Source organism: Silurus aristotelis (assembly GCF_946808225.1).
Source record: "Silurus aristotelis genome assembly, chromosome: 26".
Classification (NCBI taxonomy): Eukaryota; Metazoa; Chordata; class Actinopteri; order Siluriformes; family Siluridae; genus Silurus; species Silurus aristotelis.
Genome location: NC_139599.1, coordinates 6,933,468 through 6,959,004, shown reverse-complemented (window position 1 = coordinate 6,959,004; position 25,537 = coordinate 6,933,468). Strand labels below are relative to the sequence as shown.

General features: G+C 40.6%; 1 protein-coding gene across 2 annotated transcripts; it reads left to right on the top strand.

The window, feature by feature from the left end:
- The first annotated feature begins 1,159 nt into the window (after positions 1 to 1,159).
- Positions 1,160 to 24,895, top strand: LOC310720767 (phosphatidylinositol-3,5-bisphosphate 3-phosphatase MTMR3). Of its 2 annotated transcripts, none has more exons than XM_083531791.1 (19): positions 1,160 to 1,354; positions 7,226 to 7,329; positions 7,478 to 7,540; positions 7,634 to 7,750; positions 8,053 to 8,135; positions 8,784 to 8,947; positions 9,178 to 9,274; positions 9,894 to 10,007; positions 10,091 to 10,263; positions 10,343 to 10,477; positions 12,166 to 12,277; positions 12,928 to 13,123; positions 15,137 to 15,322; positions 15,551 to 15,721; positions 16,369 to 16,514; positions 18,173 to 19,049; positions 20,271 to 20,381; positions 21,534 to 21,622; positions 24,341 to 24,895. In XM_083531791.1, the coding sequence occupies exons 2-19, from the start codon at positions 7,327 to 7,329 to the stop codon at positions 24,519 to 24,521; spliced, it is 3,018 nt and encodes a 1,005-aa protein (XP_083387917.1). In that variant the 5' UTR covers positions 1,160 to 1,354; positions 7,226 to 7,326; the 3' UTR covers positions 24,522 to 24,895. The 2 variants fall into 2 exon arrangements, with proteins under 2 accessions (XP_083387917.1, XP_083387916.1); XM_083531790.1 differs by having other exon boundaries at positions 1,160 to 1,374.
- Positions 24,896 to 25,537: the final 642 nt, after the last annotated feature.

Sequence of the window (25,537 nt, the reverse complement as noted above, 5' to 3'; positions counted from 1 at the left end):
GATATTGTTGTTTGTGGTGAGAGTAGGGATCAGGTTGAGAAGAGCCTGGAGAGCTGGAGTTATGCTGGAGAGAAGGGGAATGAAAGTCAGTAGGAGTAGGACAGAGTACATGTGTGTAAATGAGAGGGAGGGAACTGGACTGGTGCGGTTGCAGGGAGAAGAGGTGGTGAAGGTGGAGGAGTTTAAGTACCTGGGGTCAACAGTGCAAAGTAATAGCGAATGTGTTAGAGAAGTAAAGAAAAGAGTGCAGGCAGGGTGGAGTGGGTGGAGAAGAGTGGCAGGAGTGATTTGTGATAGAAGAGTATCTGCAAGAGTGAAAGGGAAAGTTTATAGGACTGTGGTGAAACCTGCGATGTTGTATGGTTTAGAGACAGTGGCATTGACTAAAAGACAGGAGGTGGAGCTGGAGGTAGCAGACCTGAAGATGCTGAGATTTTCATTGGAAGTGACAACGATGGACAGGATTAGAAACAAGTTTATTAGAGGGACCGTGCATGTAGGACGTTTTGGAGACAAAGTGCGGGAGGCACAATTGAGATTTGGACATTGGGTATATTGGTAGAAGAGGAGGGACATAAGGTATATTGGTAGAAGAATGCTCAGGATGGACCCGGCAGGAAGGAGGAAAAGAGGAAGGCCAAGGAGGAGGTTTATGGTTGTGGTGAGGGAAGACATGCAGGTAGTTGGTTTGAAAGAGGCAGATGTAGAGGACAGGGGTTATGGAGACGACTGATTCGCTGTGGCGACCTCTAATGGGAGAAGCCGAAAAAAGAAGAAGAAAAGGTTTAAATCATCACTGTCGCCACTAGATGGGAGTATAAACAAACGTTTTCACAACTGAGCCCTGCAAAATGTTGCAACGTTGCAAAATAATATGCTGCATATATAAACACACACACACACACACACACGTATAAACGTTTCAAATTAATACATATTAATGATGATTGCTGTATTATTTCATTTTAAATATCCAGCAACTCGCTAATCTTCCTGCTAATTTCTGCTATTTTGATTATTACGCGATTGACGAGCGTCAGTCAAATACCAGCTCTGGAGAAAGCAAACTCCAAACAGCCCCATCGACACACGCACGCGCGCCACGCTCGTTTGTTTACAACGTATGCCGCGTACGCGTACGTCGTTACGTCGTCACGTCGTCAGCACCTCGGAGTACGTCGGGGCGTGATGACGTCCCTGCCCCGCTCCCTAGCAGTCAGTAGAGATAGATATCTGAGCGATGGCTTCGTAGCGCCGCTCTCCTCTGCAACCTCCCTTTTCTTCCTGCCGCTTTGGTGCGGTTTGCTTATTTTCGGACATAACCGTCGAAAGAATTGAACAGAGCCAGTCTCGGGTGAGAAGGAGCCGTGTCAGGTGAGTGAATGAGCAGGCTGTTTGGGTGGAAGGCCTCCTCGGCCTGTTTGGACGGGGTTCCGCCCTCCTCCTGAACCACAACACAAATACAAGACTCCGCGTATAAACCCGTATGTGCTCGCGTATGTGCATCTAACAACAGCTCCTTGTCCTTCCACGCAGATATCCTGCTGAGTGTGTGTGTGTGTGTGTGTGTGTGTGTGTGTGTGTGTGTGTGTGTGTGTGTGTGTGTGTGTGTGTGTGTGTGTGTGTTTTGTGTGTGTGGCAGACATGTAGCTAGCTGAAAAAATAAGCTGGCTATATAAGTTGTAGACATAAATAAGGACAATGTGGACGCTGTTGATCTCCCGAAGCGGTAGTGCTTTACTGTTAGACAGCTTGCAGGACAGTTAACAGCGCTTGCCAAGGACACATCGTGCCACACGGTGCCCCAAAAAGTGCCATTTCCCTTTTATCACATCAGCCACATTTGGGTTGCATTCGTTTATCTGTAGTTGCAGCTGCTGGTCATAGGCGTGGCAGCAGCAGGGGTGGCAGCAGCAGGGGTGGCACACAGGGGGCATCTACCACTTTCTCAAACCCTAATGCCTTAGAGCAAAGTCTGCCCTGAAAAACATTTCATACTGAACCTTTCATATGATTCTGCTGCTCATTTGATCTTCTTTTTTTCCATTCCGGTCACAACTGTACAACTGGGTGGCACACAACCTCTATCATATTGTCATATATGAGTCAGATTTTACAGATCGCTCCTAAAAACATGACCTGCTTGCTATTCCTTTCTCTATCACACACACACACACACACACACACACACACACACACACACACACACACACATGAGTCAATGGGAAATCAAACGTAGTACACTTTGCATGCACCTCGCAACCAGACCTTGCAATGCGGTTGTGCTGAGGCTGACTCTGCTGGTTAGTGGTCTATGAGGTGATAAAAGCAGTAGTGTTGATGGCTGATTTGGCATGAAAGTTGTAGCTCTAAAAGTTTAAAATGAAGAAGAAGCTGATGGGAATAAAGCAGTAAAGTGCTGCTGCATCAGTGCACAATCAGCAGCCTGTCGCTCAGCAGCGTTAACCGCACGTCACTGACGCCTCACTGAAGTTTCAGTCAGTTTCATTATGAACAAAATCTTGGGTACTTGTTAATCATTACAGCCGATCTGCAAATCGTTCTAGTGGAGTTTTCCTTAATATGTGACCTCGAGTACTGCTTCCCAAGTCCTGAAAATGTATCGAATCCTGTCCATCTCGAAAAAAGCCAGATATCTGTTTTTCATGCCCACTTTTGCCTCCTTGTTTTTAAAAACTTGCACGCAGCCTTGTTTTCGTCTGATACATAACGAAAGGCACATGACTGCAGTTATATTATTATATGGCATACTTTTAATTTTTTATTGTTTGTAAATGACAGGGTTGTGGAGGTTATATAAGGGCATATTCTTTTGCATATTTATGTTTAAAAAAAAAAAAAAAACCTCAAACATGTTCAGTACCTGTGTCGGAGATAACAATGGTAAGAAACAACTGCCCGATATGACATGACATGAAGAAGAAACCATGAGAACAAAGAGAAAGCCATTCTGTTGTTGGTGTCACCTGAACATGAGATTAGAACTGCTTACTTTTCTATAGCTGTAAAGTTAAATGGTGCTGAATGTGTTGAAAGGCTGGCTGTTGTAGTGATTAGGATTACAGCAGCAGTTATGTACGTGCAAATCTCCAGTATGTGGGTGAGATTTAGCTGCTTTAGTGAAGTGCAGCTTGTGAGCTACCATCCACAGATGATGAGTCGAGATTGCTGAGGTAGTTCATTAAGAAGAACCACAGCAGTACTGGAACTGACATCATATTGGGCAGCAGGAAGCACACATGTATGTCCTGGTCATACAGTGGACCAGCATTGTGTACTGAGTGCAAGCCGGGACTGAATACAAACGTGATCATTTCATGGTTTTTTTTTTTTTTTTTTGTATCGATAGCTCTTGACCAAGGGTCCCTGGTGGTCTAGCGGTTAGGACGCGGTGCTCTCACTGCTTTGGCCCGGGTTCGATCAGGGTCAGGGAACCAACCCCAATGGCTGATCGAGTGCACTGGCACAAGCCCGGATAAATAGGGAGGGTTTCGTTAGGAAGGGCATCCAGCGTAACATGATGTGCCAAATCGGATGGTCCGCTGGGGCAACCCCTAATGGGAGAAGCCAAAAGAAAGCCGAAAGAAAGTTTATTGATAGCTCTTGACTGAGGCACGTAGGGCAGCGATTTGTGCCATGGCGGCGTTCAGAATCTGGAGATGATGTGCTTCATCTACACTACATTCACACTAGAAAAAGTAATGTCTCCAGTGACCAAATTTGCAAATAAATACTCGTGAAGATACAAATCCAAATGATTGGCTCGAATAATTGCTGAGAGCAATCCTACTGTGAGTGTGGTCTGAGGTTTTTCTGTTTCCCATTCACACACAGAGTTTCCATTTACAGTATGATGCACAAAATTGTAAGAAAAACCCAGCAGTGATCACATGTATTAATTTATACCCAGTGGCCCTGATCGTTGGTGCTCATGGTGAGGGTTTGTTGCTGATACAGTTTGCTTGCGTTATTAATCTGCCTATGTACTAGTACAAAACGTAGCATGTATCATGTAAATTAGATTTTTCACATCGATTAATTGTGACTTGATGTGCGTGTTAGATTTGGAATAATTATGGCTAGTACTATTTGTAGTACTATTAAAATACTCTACCAGGACAAAAATTTCTTTATAATTTGATGAATTTTTTTTGGAGTGAAAGAAAAACGAGTTAATATTTTGTCGAGTTCAATTCTAAACCGTCTCCGATGGTTAATTATCATCCAGGCCAGACTTTTATCACACATCACACTTCACCACTAATGCGAGAGTCATATGATCCGGTTGGTTGAAGCCCTCGCACACCTCTCGGATGTTTTGGAAATCAACAATCCGTGATCTGTGCTTGTATCCGAGGCAGTCGTCTCAGTTTCTGAAGGGTGAATATTACACGGCAAAGCTTGTTTTTCAACTCTTCGCACAGCACGTCTGTTTTTGTGTGATATTTGGGTGTTGCTTTATGACTGTAGTGGTAGTTTCTTATTTTTGTCCACCCAAATAGTGTAGTGAGTGACCTTTTTATTATTGCACATCGAATCGCACCGAATCTGTTAGTCTTGTCTGCTAAAGAGTCGAGTACGGCGCTTTTCTTAATGAAAGCCCAGGTTCAAAGGTGAAACCCTGACCACGGGTCGGCGTTATGGTCATCATGGTTGAGTCAGTGCGTTCGTGACCGGCATTATTGGTGCTAATCAACCCCTGTTTGATGGTTTGAATCAGCAGTGGCCATCAGGAACATGGCGGCTATTCGGGTCTTCTCAGGTGCACAGGACGAGAAAGTGAAATGGGAATAGAACACTCAACAAGGTGACTTCTGCTTTAGCTCGATTTCTGTGGTGAAATAGCTGAAAGGAATGTTTTGGTTTTGAGCATAAGTTCTAGAAATGAACTTGAAATGATAAGGAACAAACTCGTAAGCAATAAACGTATACATTCCTTATACAGCTTTATAACCTCGTTATCTCTGTAAAGAGAGAATTTTCATTGTTAAAAATACTATAGTAATAAAAATTTATTGAATTGAACAGGTGCTATACCACTTGTACACCAGAGCTAAATAAATCTGGGATAATCAGCGTTTCCTCTTTTCCTTAAAAGTGCAATGAATGAAAACAAGGACAGGAGGAAACCCACATGGACACACCGAATATGTGAAACTTTACACAGACAGTATTTTGGATCGGACCTTGGATTAAAGTGCATCATTGTATTTGTGGTTATTTGGTCCTTCTTGAATGAATACAACACATTTTTTATTAGTGTTTCTTATTATCAGGTTGTGTTTTTCAATTTTATTTTTTTAAAGAAATGTGTAGCATTTAAAGTCGGTGTCCTGAAGTAAAAAAGAATAGGAAGCAGTTCTTGATTTTACTTCCTCGCTGTGCCACTCCTTAATAGTTCTGAACGCAGTGAATGGTGGATTATGTTCAGGTTTTAAGGGGCTGAAAGTTGATATTTTTTACGTCGCACGTTACACGAATGATGCCTCGTCTCTCTTCGATTCCTCAACACATTTTAAGAAATTCAAACCGCCATTAAGATAGAGGTAGAATTGTGCCATCAAGGAAGGCTTTGAGTTTTCTGGTTTTCTTTGGACGCCTCATCACAGAAACATCGTCATGAACACAGGAACAGTGGATCGGGACTGTTCATCAGGTTCGCTTAAATCCATCATGTTGAGATTTCTGCACCTCTAACAGCGGGATTGGTTGTGTTTTCCCGGCCGTGTGTGTAAACAAGGTCTACCACACGTGCGCGCCTGATGTTGACGTTATCTCCTCTGGGTCTCAGCTTGTATCTCGCATCGGATCGGGTAACACACGGCCCAGCAGGTCTGTTTAGGGGTCAGTGGTTTCCCACTCCATCGCTCTCATAGTTCAGGCAGAGATAAGAGATAAGATACGAGGTACAAAGTCATTCTTGATTGAACGCACGGCACGAGCGAGAATTCGGTCTCAGTAGCTTCATCATTGTTTTTCCAGTCTGCTGTGTGTATAATGCGAATAAAGAGCTTGAGGCTGCCTTCATTTGTATAGAGACAAACTAAGCAAATTGGAGCGTGGGAACACTGACATGATACTCCGGATAGTCGGTCTCAAAGATGCTGTGTCTGGAAGAAAGTTTTAATATTGACAAATCATACGTTTATGTGTGATGCCCAGTCGTTTGTTTTAGTTAACCGGGAAGTAACTCGGCTAAAAAAGTGGTAGCTACATGAAGACTGTTAAACAATTTCGACATCGTTCGTTCTTTCGACAACAAACCAGCATGTCCTTGGAAAGATTTTTTGTTGTTCTGTCCTCACATCACAGATTAAAGATATCTGAGCTTTCGGTTTTGCTCGGTTTTGTCGGTTTTGTCAGTTTTCCCGCATACGCCGTTGACGTTGGTACTGACCGTATCATTTGTCCCTCACAAAAATATAAATTTCTTTTTTTTTTATCTGCTGAAAATATTTTACATTTGATCAATTGAAAGTAATTGTAGCCTTCGGCTAGTCAGGGTGAGTCTTTTTCACAAATCATTTGTCACCAACAAGCGTTTTTTTAAAAAAAATTATTAATTATTTATTTTTATTTTAAATTTTTTTATGGAAACAATATGCTGTTCCACTGCCAGTGTATTTTCATTTCACATGGATTTTAACTACCCAGAAATGAATAGTAGATCTGCTGGGTTTAGTGATTACCAAAAACTGGATTAAAACGTTGAATATTGAGAGACAAACATCAGCAAGACAGGTTAGTTCCTCTCATCATTTGCGTTACAGCAACGAGAAACAGCTTCGCCTTTTCTCTTTTGCGAACTCAAAAAGACGCATCGACGCCTCTGTTTTGGAGTCTTTCTCTTCCATGCTGGGAAACTCTACACACATCCTGACTGTTACAAAGTGCTGGCACCTGAGCCTTCTTCCAGAAATGTCACACAAACGCCTCCTAACAAAAAGCTTCTTTAAAACAATAGTATTTTATTGTTATTCTGGTTATTATTATTAGGCTTAGATTGTGTAAAGCATCATCTATATAAGACTTGTGTGTGCAAGTTATATAACATACTACATAACAAATCTATTATTCTAAATCTACCGTTCACGTTACAGTCCAATCACATTTGCCCATTCTGTGGTGTAGAATGTATAACTTTTAAAGTGCCTTCTGTGCCCTGCCCTATCTAAACTGTACATATTCTTTCTATTTGCCTCAGTGCTAACAAATCTTCACAAGGTCGAGATCTGACAGAGAGAGATTTGGTCCTCTTCGGAGAGGAACCCTTCCCCAACCCCCTCCCCCACCCGCACAGGGGCCATGGTGAGTGTGTTCTCTATACATATATCTCCTTGTACTGAATAATCATGATGTATTAATGACAATGGATCTTAAGGGACCAACAGTACTTATTGTGTGTGTGTGTGTGTGTGTGTGTGTGTGTGTGTGTGTGTGTGTGTGTGTGTTTCAGGGTGAAGAGGAGCAGCCCAGCCCAGAGGCTGGGAGTCCCGATGTGGAAAAGGAACATTTACAGGCAAGATTCCCCCTGCAAGCAGATCTATACACATCTTTCTTTACTTCCTTTTTTAATGACTGGATTGTGGTTGTGTAATGTCGATGTGTGTAGGTCCCGTTCCCGGTGCTGCACGGCGAGTGCGTGGAGTATGTGGAAAAGACGGAGGAGGTTGTCATCGCCTTGACTAGCTACCGCCTTCACATCAAGTTCAAAGACAACATTGTAAACGTGAGTTTCCCTTTCAAAAGCCTTTGTTCTGTGCATGCCTGTGGTTTTTGTTTTTCGAGCACGCTGCACTGTGACGCTCATGTGCAGGAAAGACATGTTTTTGAACATTTGAAAGGCTCCAGGCAGAGGGTGCTAAAAAACAAACAAAAAACAAAAACTGCATTCATCATGTTTAATAAAGCCTGCAGTTCTCTTCATTAAGCCACAGCACATTAGACTGTCATGTGAAAATGTATGTAACCTTTGTATCGAGTTCCTCTTCTAGCTCACGTTCTAATCTTACCGTTCTCTCACTCTCTCAGGTCCCTCTGCAGCTCATAGAGACTGTGGAGTGTCGTGATTTGACTCAGCTTCACCTCATCTGTAAGGACTGCAAGGTTATCAGGTGTGTTTTAGGAATGTGGCTGTTGTATGATAATGAAATGTGATGTAATGATCCCAGTCCACATTTAGTCCCCATTTGCTGTTGTTACAATCACCACTCTTTTAGAAAGATGTTCCAATAGATCTTGGATTGTGCTTGTTGTGATTTGTGCTCATTCAGCCATAAAGTCAGGTGCTGATGTAGGGTGAGGGGAGGAGGCCTGGGGGCAGTCACCCTTTCAGTTCATCCCAAAGGTGTTCACTAGGGTTCAGGTCAGAGCTCTAGAGCAGGCCAGTCAATCTTGAACCCACTCAAACCCAGGTATATTTTCATGGAGCTGAAACAGGTTAAAGCGAAGGGAAACATTCATGCTACAACATCCAAAGACATCCTACACAACAGTGTGTCTCCAACTTTGTGGTTAGTTTGGAGAAGTACCACATGACTGGAAAAGTCAGTAACAAAAGTCCTTTTGTGTATACAGTGTATATATAGGATGCATTATTCTGCCATAAATCATGAAATTGTTTTGGTAAGACTTTTTATATTTGAAAACCTTTCAAATTTTTGTACTTTGCTCCCTCCCATGGCAGTTAATGTTCAGTGACAGTGTACGGTTTTGTGAGTGGTGTACAGGATTAACCTGAACGCCGTGCCGTGTGTCTTCAGGTGCGAGTTCAGCTCGTCGGAGCAGGCTCAGGATTGGCTGCGTCGGCTTACTGCAGCTCTTCGCCCTCCCACTCGCCTCGACGAGCTCTTCGCCTTCGCCTTCTACACCTGCAGTGCCAGCGTACCAGCTGAGCGAGACTTCTATGATGAGATTTGCCACACTGGTACAGGTTACATAACACCTCATCTGACATATTCCTAAAACGCTTACATAATTATACAGATTTAAAGGACTTTAGACGGATTTATCTCACTTTGGGTTGCTGGGAGAAAAGCCTGCTAGGGAATTACTGCACTATTGAAAAAGTCTAGACTGGATTTAAAGCTCTAATTTGTGAATTGGTTGTAGTTTGTTCTTTGGGGTATTTATATATTTTTTTCTGATGTCCTCCAGGGGAACCCGTAAAGGACCGATTTAAGCACGAAGTGTGCAGGATGGGGTTCGACACCCACAGTGCCTGGAGAATCTCAGACATTAACAACAATTACAGGTGACTCTTTATCTGGGAAACTTTATCTTCCACTATAAAAGGGGGAAAATAATGATTGCACAAAATGTCAATAATTTTATTAAGGCTTATACATTTAAATGTTTTTTTGTTTTTTTTTGGTTAAATACATTGCTAGAAATAAACTGCAATAAAATTCCTTTACAATTATACTTGAATTGATAAAACTACAAAGGATTAACATTTAAATGCATTCAAATGTATGTATGATTGCATGTATGTGCATAATACAAATTATAGCCCTTCTATGTCTTGTGATTAAACCAGAGAGAACTTTTTGACTATGAATGACATAATAATTATAAGAAGCATGATTAAATGTTATATGTAGTTATAAGTTGAAGCCAAACACTGCGTATGAAATATTCAAATGCAGTTATTTAAATAAATTTGCATTGGTATATAGGAAACCTGAACAGTATTTGAACTATGACATCATACTTGAGGAAAATTAACACATGCTTCAGAAGGCTACTTTATAATCCCATCATGATATATCCATATGAAATCAGTCCTAGCAGGAGGAGTTTTAAATTGTTTTATGTAAATAGAAATATATATGTTGGCCAAGTGTGTGTCTTGAATGTGTTCCTCTCTTCAGACTCTGTGCCAGCTACCCTGAGAAGATCTTGGTGCCGAGCTGGGTCACTGACACAGAGCTAGAGAATGTGGCGGCATTTCGATCCTGGAAGAGAATTCCATCTGTTGTTTACAGGTGCGTGTTGCTCATTTTAAAAGTTTTTTTTTTTAAATCACAGAATAAATTACTGCAATTTCTGAATCCCCTTTTTCCATTAGACATCATAGCACAGGCGCTGTGATTGGTCGATGCGGGCAGCCTGAGGTGAGCTGGTGGGGCTGGCGGAATACAGATGATGAGAACTTGGTGCAGTCTATTGCTAAGGCCTGTGGAATGGACCCTGTGGCTGTTAAACATATCAGCAACGGCTCCTGTGTCCACAGCAGCTTAGGTAAGTGAGAAGCTTTTTTCGTTTGATTGTTTACAGGATGATATTTGGACTCTGGCTGATGTTCTCTTGTATGTATCAGACCCTGACATCACAAACGGCAATGAGGAAGTGGAGCCGAATACACCGCCTCCTCAGAAGCTACTAATAATGGATGCCAGGTCATACGCAGCTGCCGTGGCCAATCGTGCCAAAGGAGGTGGCTGTGAATGCCCAGGTACACACGCCTACTTGTATTTCATGTACTTGTATTACTATACTACATAAGAGACTGTATGAGAGAGTGCCCTGGCTGATATATCAATTTGCTAAAGTTTAACTTAACATGATGAGCTTCTTACGCAATTGGTAGCATAAGACGAAAAAAAGCCAGCTGTTTATTAACATATGCACAAAAAGCCGACACCACTGTCTCTGTGATGGTCCTTTATGTCATTGTGACATAGTATCAAAACCTCAATATTATACAAATATATCAGAGAAAATTACAGAGGTATTTATTTACATGTAATTATTCTTAAGAATCTAATTTCATAAGCATATGTCATTAATCTGACTATATATTTGCTAAGATTCAGGAGCGCCAGCAAATCCTAAACACATTTTATTGGCAAAAGTTTGTGGACACCTGGTCATTATTGTTATGTGCTTTTTGAGCATCGCATTTCACATTTATTCCCAGTTTGCTCTTATAATTCCCTCCACTCTTCTGGGAAGATGTTTCACTAGACTTTGGAGTGTGGCTGTGGAGGTTTGAGCCCATTCAGCCACAAGGGTGTTAATAAAGACAGGTAGTGATGTAGGGGAGGTGAGGAGGCCTGGGGTGCATTCAGCATTCCACTTCAACCCAAAGGTGTTTCTAATAGGGTTAATGTCAGAGCTTTATAGCAGGAGATTTTCCACTTCAACCCATGTAAACCATCTCTTCATGGAGTTTGTATTGTGCACAGGGGCATTGTCATGCTGGAACTGGTTTGGGTCTCCTAGTTTAAGTGAAGGGAAAATGTAATGCTTCCGCATCCAATGACACCTGATACAATTGTGTGTCTTCAGCTTTGCCATAACAGTTTGGGAATGAACCACATGTGGCTGGGAAAGTCAGGTGTACCAATACTTTTGTCTATATAGTGTACCAAATCACATACTTGCATACACTGAGTATACTGGTACTTATTCCTACTCTGAGATATGCCAATAAAGATGTTTATCCCCTTAGCAAAATGAAAGCTGAATCAATCATCAATCAAATATTGACAGTTAAATAGGTGTTTTCAACTGATAACCCCATTAAACCCCACCCCCTCCTTTAAAAAGGTAATATTTTGATATGATATTCCTGCATTGACTGTACTCCTGTAACTGTCAATGCAAATGCAGAATGTTTTAGTTCTTTTGAAATCTATCTACCAAGCGCTAAAGAAGCATACAGATAACATCATCGTGCAGCATATCAGTAATATATCAAAAGCCTGCTGTGTTTGTTTCACCGTTTACTGCATCTAACCCACAATGGGACTGCACATTATTCCACTTCCAGGTTAAAATGGTCTGCATTTGGTCATGTATTGCACTACACAGGATTTTAAAGCCATTATGATTTGCACATTTGTCGGAAACCATCAGGGATTTAGCGTAACTGTGGTGTGACGAGCACCATTACCATAGAAACAGTCAACAAGGTTGGTGTCGTAAGCGTTGTTATTGAAATACACACGTATAGCAGCGGGCACAACTTAAAATGACCTTTTTGGTGTTCATGAAACCTGAATTTTAATTAGTAGGACTGACTTTAATATGAAGGCTTTCACACTATTGTCACCAACATTTAGAAACTATTTATATATATAATATAAAAAATTGAAGATGAACCATGAGACTAAATCTATTCTGATCTATATTGTGCAGAGTACTATCCAAACTGTGAGGTAATGTTCATGGGCATGGCCAACATCCACTCTATCAGGAGGAGTTTCCAGTGCCTACGGGCTCTCTGTGCACAAGTTCCCGATCCTGCCAAGTGAGTGTACTGCCTTTACATTTCTACAGTCCCTACACAATTAGTGAATACACTATTAGACTGTGAGACTAGATTGCACAGTTGGAATGATTGTTTTCAAGTTTGCGAATTCAAAAGCAATAATTTGGCATATGAAGACTTTGCTGTCGAGTACTCGTTATTTGACGGAGTTCAAAGCAAATCTCAATTTGACATTCTTTGTGTAATGCAGTAATGCAAAGTCAATATACGTTAGAACGCTGTTTACAGATGTAACATTTGTGATTGGATATAATTTACACCTTTTGTTGAGAAATTAGCTGCTGCATCCAGGTACCACCAGGAGTCACATTATTTGTTTGATTATGAATACACCTGATCCTGGAAATTTGTAGAGCTGTGAAAGATCGTAGAGCTGTGAAAACGAGTCTGGGGTGTAAAGTTCTTGTATCAGGCAAACAGCTCTGATTTCTGATCTCTATTTTTATGTATGTATTAATAAATGCAAAGAATATAGTATAATCGTGACTCTACCTACACATAGCCCTCCTCCAGATGACAGACCAGACTACAAAACATTAAAAAGTTCTGTTGGTTGAATACATTGAGTAAGCCGCCCACTGTATGTGTAATTCTTTCCTTTTTTCCCCCTACATATCTGTCTGCTTCAGCTGGCTGTCTGCTTTAGAAAGCACTAAATGGTTGCAGCATCTATCTCTGCTGCTCAAGGCGTCTTTGTTAGTAGTGAATGCAGTGGATCGCGACAGCAGGCCTGTACTGGTGCACTGTTCTGATGGCTGGGATCGCACGCCGCAGATAGTGGCTCTGTCCAAACTGCTGCTTGACCCCTACTATAGAACAATGGAGGTAAGACACACACACACACACACACACACACACACACACACACACACACACACACACACACACACACACATATATGCACACATGCACATGATTAGACAGAAATCCTAACAAAGATCTTGCCCAATTTGTCTCGTGTTCTTATGCTCTTTTAAATCCACCAATTAGAGATAAATATCTGTCATCCAACCCATTTAAAAGAACGTTTCTAACCCTAGCAGGCAGGTAAAATACCGGAATTTAGAGCGCTTGGAGGCGTGGAAGAATTCCTGGAATGCTTTTCATTCATGGTGTGCTGTAACAAACCTTCATGTCTCTTCTTGCCCTGGTCTATAGTAGGGAAATTTATTTTTATTGGCTAAACAGTTTCGCACAAGTACTTCATTGAAGCACTATTTTATTTATTTGCTTACACTGCATCCGGAAAGTATTCACTGCGCTTCTGTTTTTCCATATTAGTTACAGTCTTATTCCAAAATGGATTAAATTAATTTTTTCCAAAAAAATTATACGGGTACCTAATATTGACAACCTAAAAGAAGTTTGTTTGAAATCCTTGCAAATTTATTACAAAAACAATCACATGTACTTAAGTATTCACAGCCTTTGCCATGACTCTCAAAATTGAGCTCAGGTGCATCCTGTTTCCACTGATCATCCCTGAGATGTTTCTACAACTGGATAGGAGTCCACCTGTGTTAAATTCAGTTGATTCGACATGATTTGAAAAGGCACACACCTGTCATGGAGTCCAAGGAATTGTCTGTAGACCTCCGGGACACGATTATGGAGTATCGAGGCACAGATCTGGGAAAGGGTAAAGAAAAATTTCTGCCTCCATCATCTGTAAGTGGATAAAGATTGGAACCACCAGGCCTCACTCTTTTACTGAGCAATTGGTTGAGAAGGGTTAAGAAGGGTCTTGTCAGGGAGTTGACAAAGAATCCGATGGTCACTCTGAAAGAGCTCCAGCATTTCTCTGTGGAGAGGGGAGAACCTTCTAAAAGAGAAACCATCTCTGCAGCACTCCACCAATCAAGCCACTCCTCAGTAATAGGCACATGACAGCCCGTCTGGAGTTTGCCAAAAGGCACCTGAAGGACTCCCAGACCATGAGAAACAAAGATTGAACTCTTTGGCCTGAATGCCAAGCGTTATGTCTGGAGGAAACCAGGCACCGCTCATCACCTGGCCAATACCATCCCAACAGTGAAGCATTTCTCCTAAAAGCAGAAAATCCTGACAATTCCACATAACGAGGGATTGAATAAATGAAAGATGGAAGAAATGAAGACATTTATTAAAGTATGCTGAAATAAGTATAACACTTAAGTAAATCAAATCTTTAGAAAATTAAATATTAAATGTAAACTCACACATACACACACTTACTTACACATCTGTATTGCCCAAATGAGGTCTAACAAATATAAACTATTTTTTACCTTTTTTCATTTTTTACATTTTATTTAATCCATTTTATTTGTGTCAATTTAATTGATTTCTCAAATTAAATAATATATTAAAAAGTGTATTAATTTGACTTAAAATTTTTATTTTTTAAAACAAAATATAAAATATTATTTTGAATATTATTTTACCAAGCAGGCATTTTATTTACCGGTCAGTGTTTTAAAAATGTAAATGTGGATGTTCACAAGTGTTAGAAAAATTAATAATAGAAAACTGCATTATAAAAAATTACCAACAATATATAGACAGAGACAGAGAGATAGATATGCACACATTATGCAAATACCCTCATGTTCTCCCTGAAAACTAACCGGCTTGACATGCATGGGATTTCAGTATCTAAATCTCAATCATTCATCTGATAGGAGTTGCCATCATGTTTTTGATGGTGTTGACCTCATACCAGTGTGATAACATTGCCTTGACTACACCCCTTTGAACAGGAATACTAAAATTTCTTCCAAATATATTTCCACCTTCAAGTATTGGTTATTGAGTTTGTTTAGTAATTGATAATATGGATATTTTTTCTCATCTCTGCAGGGTTTCCAGGTTTTGATTGAAACAGAGTGGCTAGAATTCGGTCACAAGTTTGCGGACCGCTGTGGACACGGGGAAAACGCAGAGGACGTGAACGAGCGTTGCCCCGTCTTCCTACAGTGGTTGGACTGCGTGCACCAGCTCCAGAGGCAGTTTCCGTGCTCTTTTCAGTTCAACGAGGCCTTTCTGGTACCAGGCGCCACCTACTGTTCGAAGTGCACATTACATGAGGCTCCTGATTTAGGAGCAGTTTTATTTACAGTTTAAGCAGCATTATGACTGCTTCATTACGATTTGTATAGGTGAACATTAATAGATGTATATAACATTAAAACATGCATTTCTTTAAATAGTCTTCTTTCAAAGATACTAGATGTAGCAGTTACTTGGCACTAACTGTTGGCATGTGTTACGCAGGTGAAGCTGGTGCAGCACACCTACTCGTGTCTGTTCGGGACATTCCTGTGCAACAGCGCGAAAGAGCGAGAAGAACGAGGCGTAATGGAGAACACCTGCTCCGTCTGGTCTCTGCTTCAGTCAGCTAACAGAGCCTTCCATAACATCTTATATTCCCAACACTCCGAGACGGTACGTCTGTTCTCCACCTGTTTTCGGTGTGTTCTCACGATGGCTCTGCTTCATTGAATATAGAAGAATCATCGAAAGGCTTTGGCCAAAAATAGTGTGACACTTGCTGTGACACTCCAGTCTGGGATTCATTTTACATCACTGGCTTGTTCACTTGTGTTGTTAACATGATAGCTGAGCATGGTCTCTGACTGAATCCTTTACATTGTAACACCTGGCAAACATTTTAAATAGCAGTCAGCAGATTAACAAGTTGCACTTGCAAAACCGTTTAACATCTGGCCATGGGATTATAGATAATAAGCAAACACAATGCTTTAAGGTTGTTTCATTTCTCTCTGTTGCATGCCATTTAAATCTCAGTACCATAATCTCAGTGATCAATATAGAAAGGTAAAAGGGCTTTTAAATGTATATCTCAGTGATGTTAGGAAGCTAGAGAGAAGAGGCTTGCAGGAGCAGATGTAGCAGTTACTTATATGCAGGGGCTTGAACCAGGAACCCTTTCAATCAGCTATAAACAGTTAATCTTTTTTGTAATCATTATTTCATATTTCTTTGATTATTGATTATATAACCGGACCACAGGAGAGTATTGCCCTTTATTCCCATTTCATAATTTGTCTGTTTGATCCGTGTCCTGGCAGGTGCTACACCCAGTGTGCCACGTGAGGAACCTGATGCTGTGGAGCGCAGTCTACCTGCCTAACTCCGCCCCCTCCTTGCTTTGTGAGGAGTCATGTGCTTCTTATTCCACTGCTTCAGCTTCACCTGAGGACACGCCCCCTGGCAGGTAAATGCACCAGCAGATTGCAATCTTTGTTGTTTTTATTATTGCACTAGATTCTACTCAAAGGGTGCCATTGGTTTATCTGCTTTCAGTCCTGAATGCACTTATCATATAATATATTGGCCATCTTGAGTATTCTGTTTACACACAGTCTCTAAACACAAAATATATTTCCTGAGTTTCTCTCCATGCTGGTCATCTTTTTTGTAGCACTTGAAGTCTGTTAGTTGTTTATATATATAATATATACACACACTCATTGGATTTAGCAGACGCCCTTTTTAAAAGTGACTTAAGTTATCTTAGTTAGCAATTGAGGGTTAAGGGCCTTGCTTAGGGGCCCAGCATTAGGCAGCTTGGACATTTTGAGATACAGGTCAAATGCAGTAGATGTGGATTATTTTTAACTCGTGTTTCAATCCACAAAAGGTTCAGAAAGCATGTGCAAAGCACAAAGCCTAAACACTCTATTGTGCGTCCATTTCTTTCTTGCTTGCGCTTGTAAGTGAAGCATGCATTGTGGTTTATTACCCGTATTGTTCGGTCAGCTGTATTTACATCAGTTATTTCCACCTCTTCATTTACTGACACTGGCTATGGTTTCATTAGAAAATGTTTCGTGCCAGTGGTTCACATGGAACATATGATGTGTAGTGGACAAAAGGTCACTGTGCAATATTCACCACCTTGTACACATATGATTTTGCTGTTCTAGGGATTACTGCTATAGCTAGTGGCATTTTTATCAGTCAGCCAGGTTTAAAATTATTTATTATCCAAGAAACTACAAGAATTGTCTTTTTTTCATTCATGCTTAAATACTTTTTAGATGGTAACCAAACCTGTCGTAAACAGAATTGCGAAGGGCCCAGTACATTTTCAGCTTCATCTGGGAAGTTTTTTTAAATATTCCAAGTTGGAAACTTACCAGGAATTTACGGGAATTCATTTATGGGAAGAAATTTGGGGAAGTTTATATAAACTGTATAAAATATGAACATAATTTTAAACAATTTGTTTGGTTGGAAGCTGAAGTGCATGCAAAATAATACAGATAAAAAAAAAAAAAAAAAAAAAAATTCTGACTTTCATTTGTTAGTATTATGTTGTTGCACAGTTTTAAACATAAATGAATGTGATATTTGTTATTTTATGTGAATACTTGCCAATTAATACATTTTTTACATTATTTTGTGTGCAGGATTTAAGAAAAGATTTGTGTTCTGTTATAGAGGAATGCACAGTGCATGTGAGTGATGAATGTGCAGGGGGGAAAATTCAGCTAAAATTGCATTAAATCTAGTTGTTTTAACCAAAATAATTCTAAATTTAATTTCAATGTTAAATGCTCATCTGCACTGTTGTAAATTCCCAGTTTATTCCCATTAATTCCCATATATTCCCGTTAATTCCCATTCCAGTCTTGAAAATTCTCAGAATTTTGCATCTCTAGTCATGATAAACCAGAACATTCATTCATTTTTTTTCAGTACCTTATCCTGGTCAGGGTTGTGTCAAATATAAAAGGAGTTATTAGTTATTTGAAATGATCAATCAGAATCAGCCCCTCAAGCGTATTATAATGCAGCTGACGTTTTCTTGCATATCTGAGAGAAAACACTTCTATGAATAAACCTACCAGATCTGTTTCCTTTCTCCAGGCTGCCAAAGACTCGTTCCTATGACCACCTGCTGACAGCTTGCGAGGGAACAAATCTCTTGGCTTCGAACCGTCGCTGCAGTGATTCCAACCTTAACGAGACGTGGCAGGAGCACCTTCGATCCGAGGAACGAACAGCAGACACCCAGCCTGAGGAGAACCTTGAGCAAGCGGCCTGTTGTAATACACATCATCCTGAAGCGACAGGATCAGACGACGATGGATTACACAACGTAGTGGAGCATGCGGACTCTAAACAAGAAAATGGGATTCTTTTATCAGATCAGGGTGGGGATTCCTCCCCGGGAGCCAGTCCACCTTCTCCAACTGAGCTGTTCGACACGACCCCTGAACAGAACGGTGAGGATTCAGCTTGTGATAAAGCACTAAAACAATCCACAGAGGAATCAGCCACTTTGGACGTCTCTCCTGAGCACGTCACTAACGGCCAAGAATGTTTCTCCACTAAACAGCATCTTTGTTTAACTAATAACCTAAAATCTCACCCTGCGTCTCCACAAGATACCTCTTCAGAAGCATTAAACACACCCAGCCCACTCCATTCGCCTTCACAGCCTCTGTCCCCGAAGCTGAATAGCCACAGCTCGGGGTGTAACGGCGAAGATCCTTGCGTTAACGGCTACTTTTCACAAAAATCTCTGAGTCGCCAGACATCCACAGCAAGCGGCGGGTCTTTGGGCTGTCACGGGCGAGTGTTGGCTCAGGGTGCTCACCTGGGCGAGGACGGCCTCAGCGTGCACAGGGACGCTGTACAGGTGCGGCTCAGGCAGATGGAGGCGGGTCACCAGCTGCAGGTGGAGACGCTGAAGAGGCAGGTGCAGGCGCTGTGGAACCAGCTGCACGTCAGTGGAGAGCTGGTGAGAAATAGAGCTTGTGCACGCACACACACACACACACACACACACACACACACACACAGTCTTTAAACTCTATAGTACTTTCCTCTAAATGTTCAAGATGATATTCAGCATTTTTCAGCCTTATTACTATCATACACTATATTGCCAAAAGTTTGCGGACACCTGTTCATAACTGCAGTATGTGCTTTTTGAATATCGCATTTCACATTTAGTCCCAGTTTGATCTTATACAATATATACAATGAAATGAAGTGCTAGCCGGATAGCTATCCTTATAGCGAAAATGATAACTTTACAAGAATATTTGAAACGATCTTAAAAAATAAGAATAAGAAAGAACTCTGTATTAATAAAGCATATTATATACAGTCAAGCAGATTTAATATGAATGGAATGCACGCTTTGAGTTCATATTCTGCGTGCCAGTGTATATATAATGTGCACCGAATATTCTTATATCACTGCCTTTAATGCACGCTAAAGTCACGCGAAGCATTTTCCTGATTTTCAGTTATCTTGAACTTTCCCGAGTAGTGTTTTGCGCTCGTTATATTACCAGTATGAACTGCGTTGACTTGAATGTAAAGAGTGTGTAAAATGTTAAGTACTGTAGGAGGTCTATGGTGTGGACACTATACTGTATATGCTGTGGTGTACATTGGGTGCTTTAAAAAAATCCTTGATTCTGGTGTTCATGAAAGAGTGGGAACCCTGATTTACTCTTCTGGGAAGATGTTCCACTAGACTTTGGAGTGTGCTTGTGGAGGTTTGTGTTCATTCAGCCACAAGGGTGTTAATAAAGACAGGTACTGATGTAGGTGAGGTGAGGAGGCCTGGGCATTCAGCATTCCAATTCATCCCAAAGCTGTTCAGTAGGGTTGAGGTCAGAGCTCTATAGCAGGAAATTTTCCACTTTAACCCATGTAAACCATAGAGTTTGTTTTGTCAACAGGGGCAATCTCATACATGAAAGTCAGGTGTCCAAATACTTTTGTCTATATAGTGTATCTATAGCATGCTAATTAAAGAAATTTTGCATAGAATCTTGTATTTTTGGTAATCACGTGTAACAGAATCTATTTATATGATTAAAATACTGGAATATTTCTATTAAAATATCTATCTTGACTGTTCTGTGTTCTGCTTGATCTGATACAATAAGTATCAGTAACACAAAGTAGTTCTGCATGAAGACATATAAACCACTGTTTTGTACAGACTCCTGTACCAGACGGGGAGAATAACGTGGAGGCCGTGCATCTCTCTCGTTGCGGCACCGAGCTCTTCTCCGAGAGCGGCTGGGAAAACGAGGAGCCTGATGACAAACAGGTAAGAGGGCGAGGAATCGCTCAGGCAACGAGTGTTACTAGAGTTCAACAGTGGACTAATATATATATAAAAAGTAGACATTAGTCATAGCGGAGTTAAGGTGCGATTCACATGAGGTAGATGTGATTAGCTATGAGGTTGGGATGCAGGTAATGTAAGGACAAAATTAAGTAAAGTAGGTTAATGGTTTGAAGACTAAACAAATATATAAATGTACAGATGTTACACATTATTCTCAGTCAAAAAAAATCCTCATCTAGCATGAATTTCAGCTTTACACACTCCAAACATTTCGCTTAAATACTTTGCCGTGCCTCTTGAAAAAGGAATGTGTTGTTTGTTAGTTGGACATTTCTTTCTGACCTTGTAATGCAGTTCATCCCAGAGCAGTTCCATAGGATTTGGGTGCGGTGACTGGAAAGGACATTTAAAGATCGATAGCACTCAAGTGACTGTTTGCTCTCTGAATAACGCGTTCAGAGCTTGGACATATGCTTCCGGTCATTGTGTAGCTGCAGTACACACAGAATTGCATGGTGTTGGAGTATGGAATGGTAGCGATGATGGTTGAGTTTTCCTTTTACTCCAAAACAACCGCAAACCATTAAACTTCCACTTCCATGTTTGACTGTGGGTGTGAGGCAGTCTGCTAACATCTTCCCTCCTTTTCTTTGTCTTACATTAGTTTATCTGTTAGAGCCAAAAAATTTCAACTTTCTTTGTCATTTACTGTCCAATTCTTGTGTTTTTATACCTTTTTGCGTAGTTTGCTGCATATAAATGAACATAAACGTGTCTGGAAAAACAGACGTTTGCCAGACACTGTATCTTTGAATATCCTTATAATTGTTTTTTGTCTAAATTATAGTTATGAATTTGTGTTAAGTGGACTAAAATACTAGAAAGTGCTGTTAAGGAGAAATATGAAAGTATTGTGGTGATAGCAGTGACTCAGGTCACGTCATGTTCCTTCGTTTTTTTATTTATTTATTTTTTCAGTTTACTATTAATATGTGAACTGTAGATGTTGCTCGATCTGTCTTTTGTTTGTCACCTGCATCCGTTTGTGATTGACATGAAAGTAAAACTAATACAAGCATACAATAGCTCATGATATATAATGATTTATGCTCTCTCCATCTCCATCTCCAGGTCCCCCACTGGTATCCCGATCACCTTCCAACACACTGCTACAGATGTGAGAGCAAGTTTTGGCTCGCTGCTAGGAAACAGCAGTGCAGGTGAATACGGTGTCTGATCTCACTCGTGTACACGTTCTCCGTTCGTCCTTTAAGTGTTACACCTCAAAGCACAATCCTGGTTAATATTAATTTCCATGCTAAAGGAAAAAAGAAAAAGCTTGATAATTGGTTCTCTCTCCACCACTTCGTAGAGTACGTGTGATTACCACATAAGCATGCGTGTGAACGTTTTCCTGTAGAAAAACTCACTCAGAAGAGAAGTCAATTGAATAAAAGACACGTACCGTAATTTACGGACTATTAAGCGCACCTAAATATAAGCCGCACCCACTGAATTTGCCAAAGATTTTTATTTTGAAAATAAATAATCCGCACCTGTCTATAAGCCGCAGGTTCCTACATTGAAACTAATGAACTTTATACAGGCTTTAATGAAAGACAGTGTCTGTAACACGGCTTGTATCTAAACAGTAGCCTACCAAGAAAGTCATTGTTCACTGTCTTCCTCCTTCCTTTCACAACAATTTCTCTCGAGAGTTTTTCCTTTTGGCATCGTCGTGCGTTTAGAAATCATCATCGGTGAAGCTTTTCTCCCGATGCCGTGCAGCTCAGAACACAGGTGAAGTGGGTTTTTTCATGCCCGGTTGTTTTCAGCATGATGAATGATTCGCTTTTCCTGTAGACAGTACGAGTGAGCGGCAGGTCGAACGTCAGAGGAACATCATCCATATTTATGATGTGGTGCGGCCCGATTCAGTGGGAGCGCATCTGATTTAATATACAGAGTTTCATTGCTTCACCTTAAACCCGTTCTGCAATTTCATTGGTCTAATTTCATGAGGCTCAGTGTTTTGGCTTGAAGTTTGTGAAACCGGGAAAACCCATGAAAAAGCCATATATTAGCCGCTTCGTTGTTTAAGCCGCGGGGTTCAAAAAGTGCGGAAAAAAGTAGCAGCTTACAGTCCGGAAAATACAGTAATCCCTTTTTTTTGGGTCAAAATAAGACTGGCGTTGTGACAATCAGAACTAAAAACTTAACACTGCTCTTGAACAGGGTCCCTGTATATTGCCTTCATTCATTGTTTTTTTTTCTTTTTTTAATTCATTCGCAACTGAAAAACAAAATGTGTATTACAAAACCCTCTTTTGGTTTATTTATTTATTTATTTATTTTTAAACACAAATGAGTGACTTAGTTATCATCCTTTTTCCTGTTTTCTCTTAAATCACTCATATTGCAGTAATCAAATTCTCACAGTAAAATATAGTCAGTGCACAATATTTGAAATCCAATCCTAAACTGGAGGTAAAAGTGAATTTTACCATATTATCTATTATCATATCTATTCGGAGCCAGAATGCTGGCGGGAAAAAAAAAAAGGGAAAAAAAGTGTCATTTTAAAAATTGAAAATTTTAAACATTAAAATTTCAAACATGGTTATTTCATAATTTATTTTTAATTTTACTGAAAAAAAAAAATATATATGGACCAATCATTAAAGAATTAGATGACCTTTAGATGTTCCCCCCCCAAAGAAATGCCATTTCTTGACTTTGGTAAACACACTTGCTGCAGTTGATGTGGACAGTGATCACCTTCTTCTTTAAGCATTCACCGTAGTGTAGTCTCGAAAGTGACATAAAGCTGGGTTCTTTAGTTAGTTAAGGCCTTCTGCTGTCCTCTCAGTCTCTCTTTCTCTCTATCACTTTCTTTGTGACTTTTCATCCTGTCCTCTGTCTCCTCCCTTTCTCTCCCTACAGTGCCAGAGAACCTGTTGAGGAAGCCTGGTGAGATTCCTCTTCCCCTCTTTTATTTAACGCATGCACCGTGTTCTTCCATCTGTTTGTCCCTTTCTCTCCTTTCCGTTCCTACACCAGAGAAGAATTTTAAATTAGTAACTTTATTCCAGACAGACATGTTTACTGCTCATATTTATTGTCCTCATCCACCAGTAATAACAGAGGTGCCAACATTGCTAACAAGATAGTACTTGTAGGTAGAGGGTGAAAGAAAAGCACATCGCTGCAAGGGATGGCGAAAAAAAAAAAAGAATTGTTTAAAGAATGGTATGAATACTGCTTAATAATAATTTCTTTCAAATGAATGAAATGAAGGGTCCTCATTGCTGCACGTTAATGTTGTTAATGTTTGATGGGTCAGGACTGTTCTTGCAGCAAAAAAGGGGACCAACACAATATTAGACATGTGGTCATGTTTTGCCTGATCAGTGTATTTAATCAATAACACGCCTCTTAAACATGTTTATTTATTATTAATTGATTCTGAATGCAGATTACCAAATGGTTTCATATACTATAAATGAATTAGGTTAAATGAATAAATGCAACTGAGTTTATTGCTCTATATTGCCCCCAAGTGGAGCAACAGTGAATAATATTTGAAATTGATTTCAGAACCTTGACTGGGCCCGTCCTGACTGTACTGTTCGATACGTCTGACTTGGGGTACCGTAGAACCGCTACCAAGAAGCACTCATGAGAATTTGTTTTTCTGCAGGGAGAATTTCATTCACGTTTGTCCGAATACTACAAAGCAAGAAACTTATCACCAGTGCAAGCATAAACTGTACATGTTGGCACCACTGTGACCACCTAGAAAATAAAAATATACATGAAATGAGTGCATATTTAATAATAATAATTAAAAAAGAAAAATCTAAAACTCTACCTGTAACCTGATTTCAGTTTGGCTTCAACAGATTAACACATTTCCCTACCTTCTGTCGCCCTTTTAGGAACTGTGGGAATGTGTTCTGCGCTAGCTGCTGTGACCACAAGAGGGCGAGTCAGCAGATGTACGAGCCTAACCGCGTGTGCCAGGCCTGTTACGGGCATCTCCGCCCATCGGCCGTGCCCCCTGTGCTACCTCCTGCTGACCTGGAGCTGGAGAAACCCATTACAGCCAGTTCAAACTGACCCGAACCCCTTTACACGCTGATCACCGACTCAGCATCATGTGAAAAGATTAGTTTAGTAAAACTTTCGAACACCGAACCGAGGTTTAAATCCCAAAACGAAGACATCGGATAATTAGGATAATTTATTATTCATGGTCGAAGCGGCCGTCTCTCGCCATGTGGATTCTGAACTGATTAACGTTAAGCTACGTAAAACACAGGCCTTTATATATATTGCAGTGTTACGTCATATAAAGCCATGTGGAACTCCAGAGAACGACTATCTGTGCTCATGTGAATAGCAAATGTGTGTGTATATAATGCCATGTACAGTGAAAAAAAAAAAAAAAAAAAGCACAGTGTTTATGCTGAAATTAAAATCTTTCAATCTGAGTAATGAAGCACTTTTGAAGCTTTTATGGACTTTTTTTCCCCCTTCGCTGGACTGCTGTATGAACTAAATACGCAGCTAAGAGATACAGGAACAGATCATACCTTTCGGCTCACCTACAACGTGTCGCATTTATTCGCTGCCCATAGAAAACAAGACACGTGTGTACTGGTAAAGGCAATAACTTCTTCCTCACTTTACCCCACAGAACCTGGAAGTAATTGAGCTTATAAATCAAAACACAGTAGTGTTTTTCAGGGTGAAGTTGCCATGATTGTGGTCTTGTTAAAAAATGTATTAATTAGCCATCAACGAATGAGGTGGTATCAAAAACTTTCCAGTCAAATTTTGTAACATGCCAGCAGATGGCAGCACAAGGCTGGACGCACAGTCACAGGAAGCACCGACCATCATGAGTCGGTTTGCCAAAAGATATCGTCCTGTGTACATCTGACCATATGCGTGATCACGTCTGCTATTCTGACCACGTGCGCACAGTCACCTGAATATACGGTCAACACGATCTCACTTCTACACCCCCCTACTCGCCGCATTTGCTTCCTGCAGATTTCGCCTTCTTCCTGAAGATGAAGATCCAGCTCAAAGGTTTTCGTTTTGATACTGTTGCTGAGATCCAGCACGAA

Bases quoted from the DNA above. Each gene is read 5' to 3' on its own strand.
- LOC310720767 (XM_083531791.1), top strand. The intron at 10,478-12,165 runs GTACACACGCCT...TATATTGTGCAG, and splicing joins AGGTGGCTGTGAATGCCCAG to AGTACTATCCAAACTGTGAG. The intron at 15,722-16,368 runs GTACGTCTGTTC...GTGTCCTGGCAG, and splicing joins ATTCCCAACACTCCGAGACG to GTGCTACACCCAGTGTGCCA.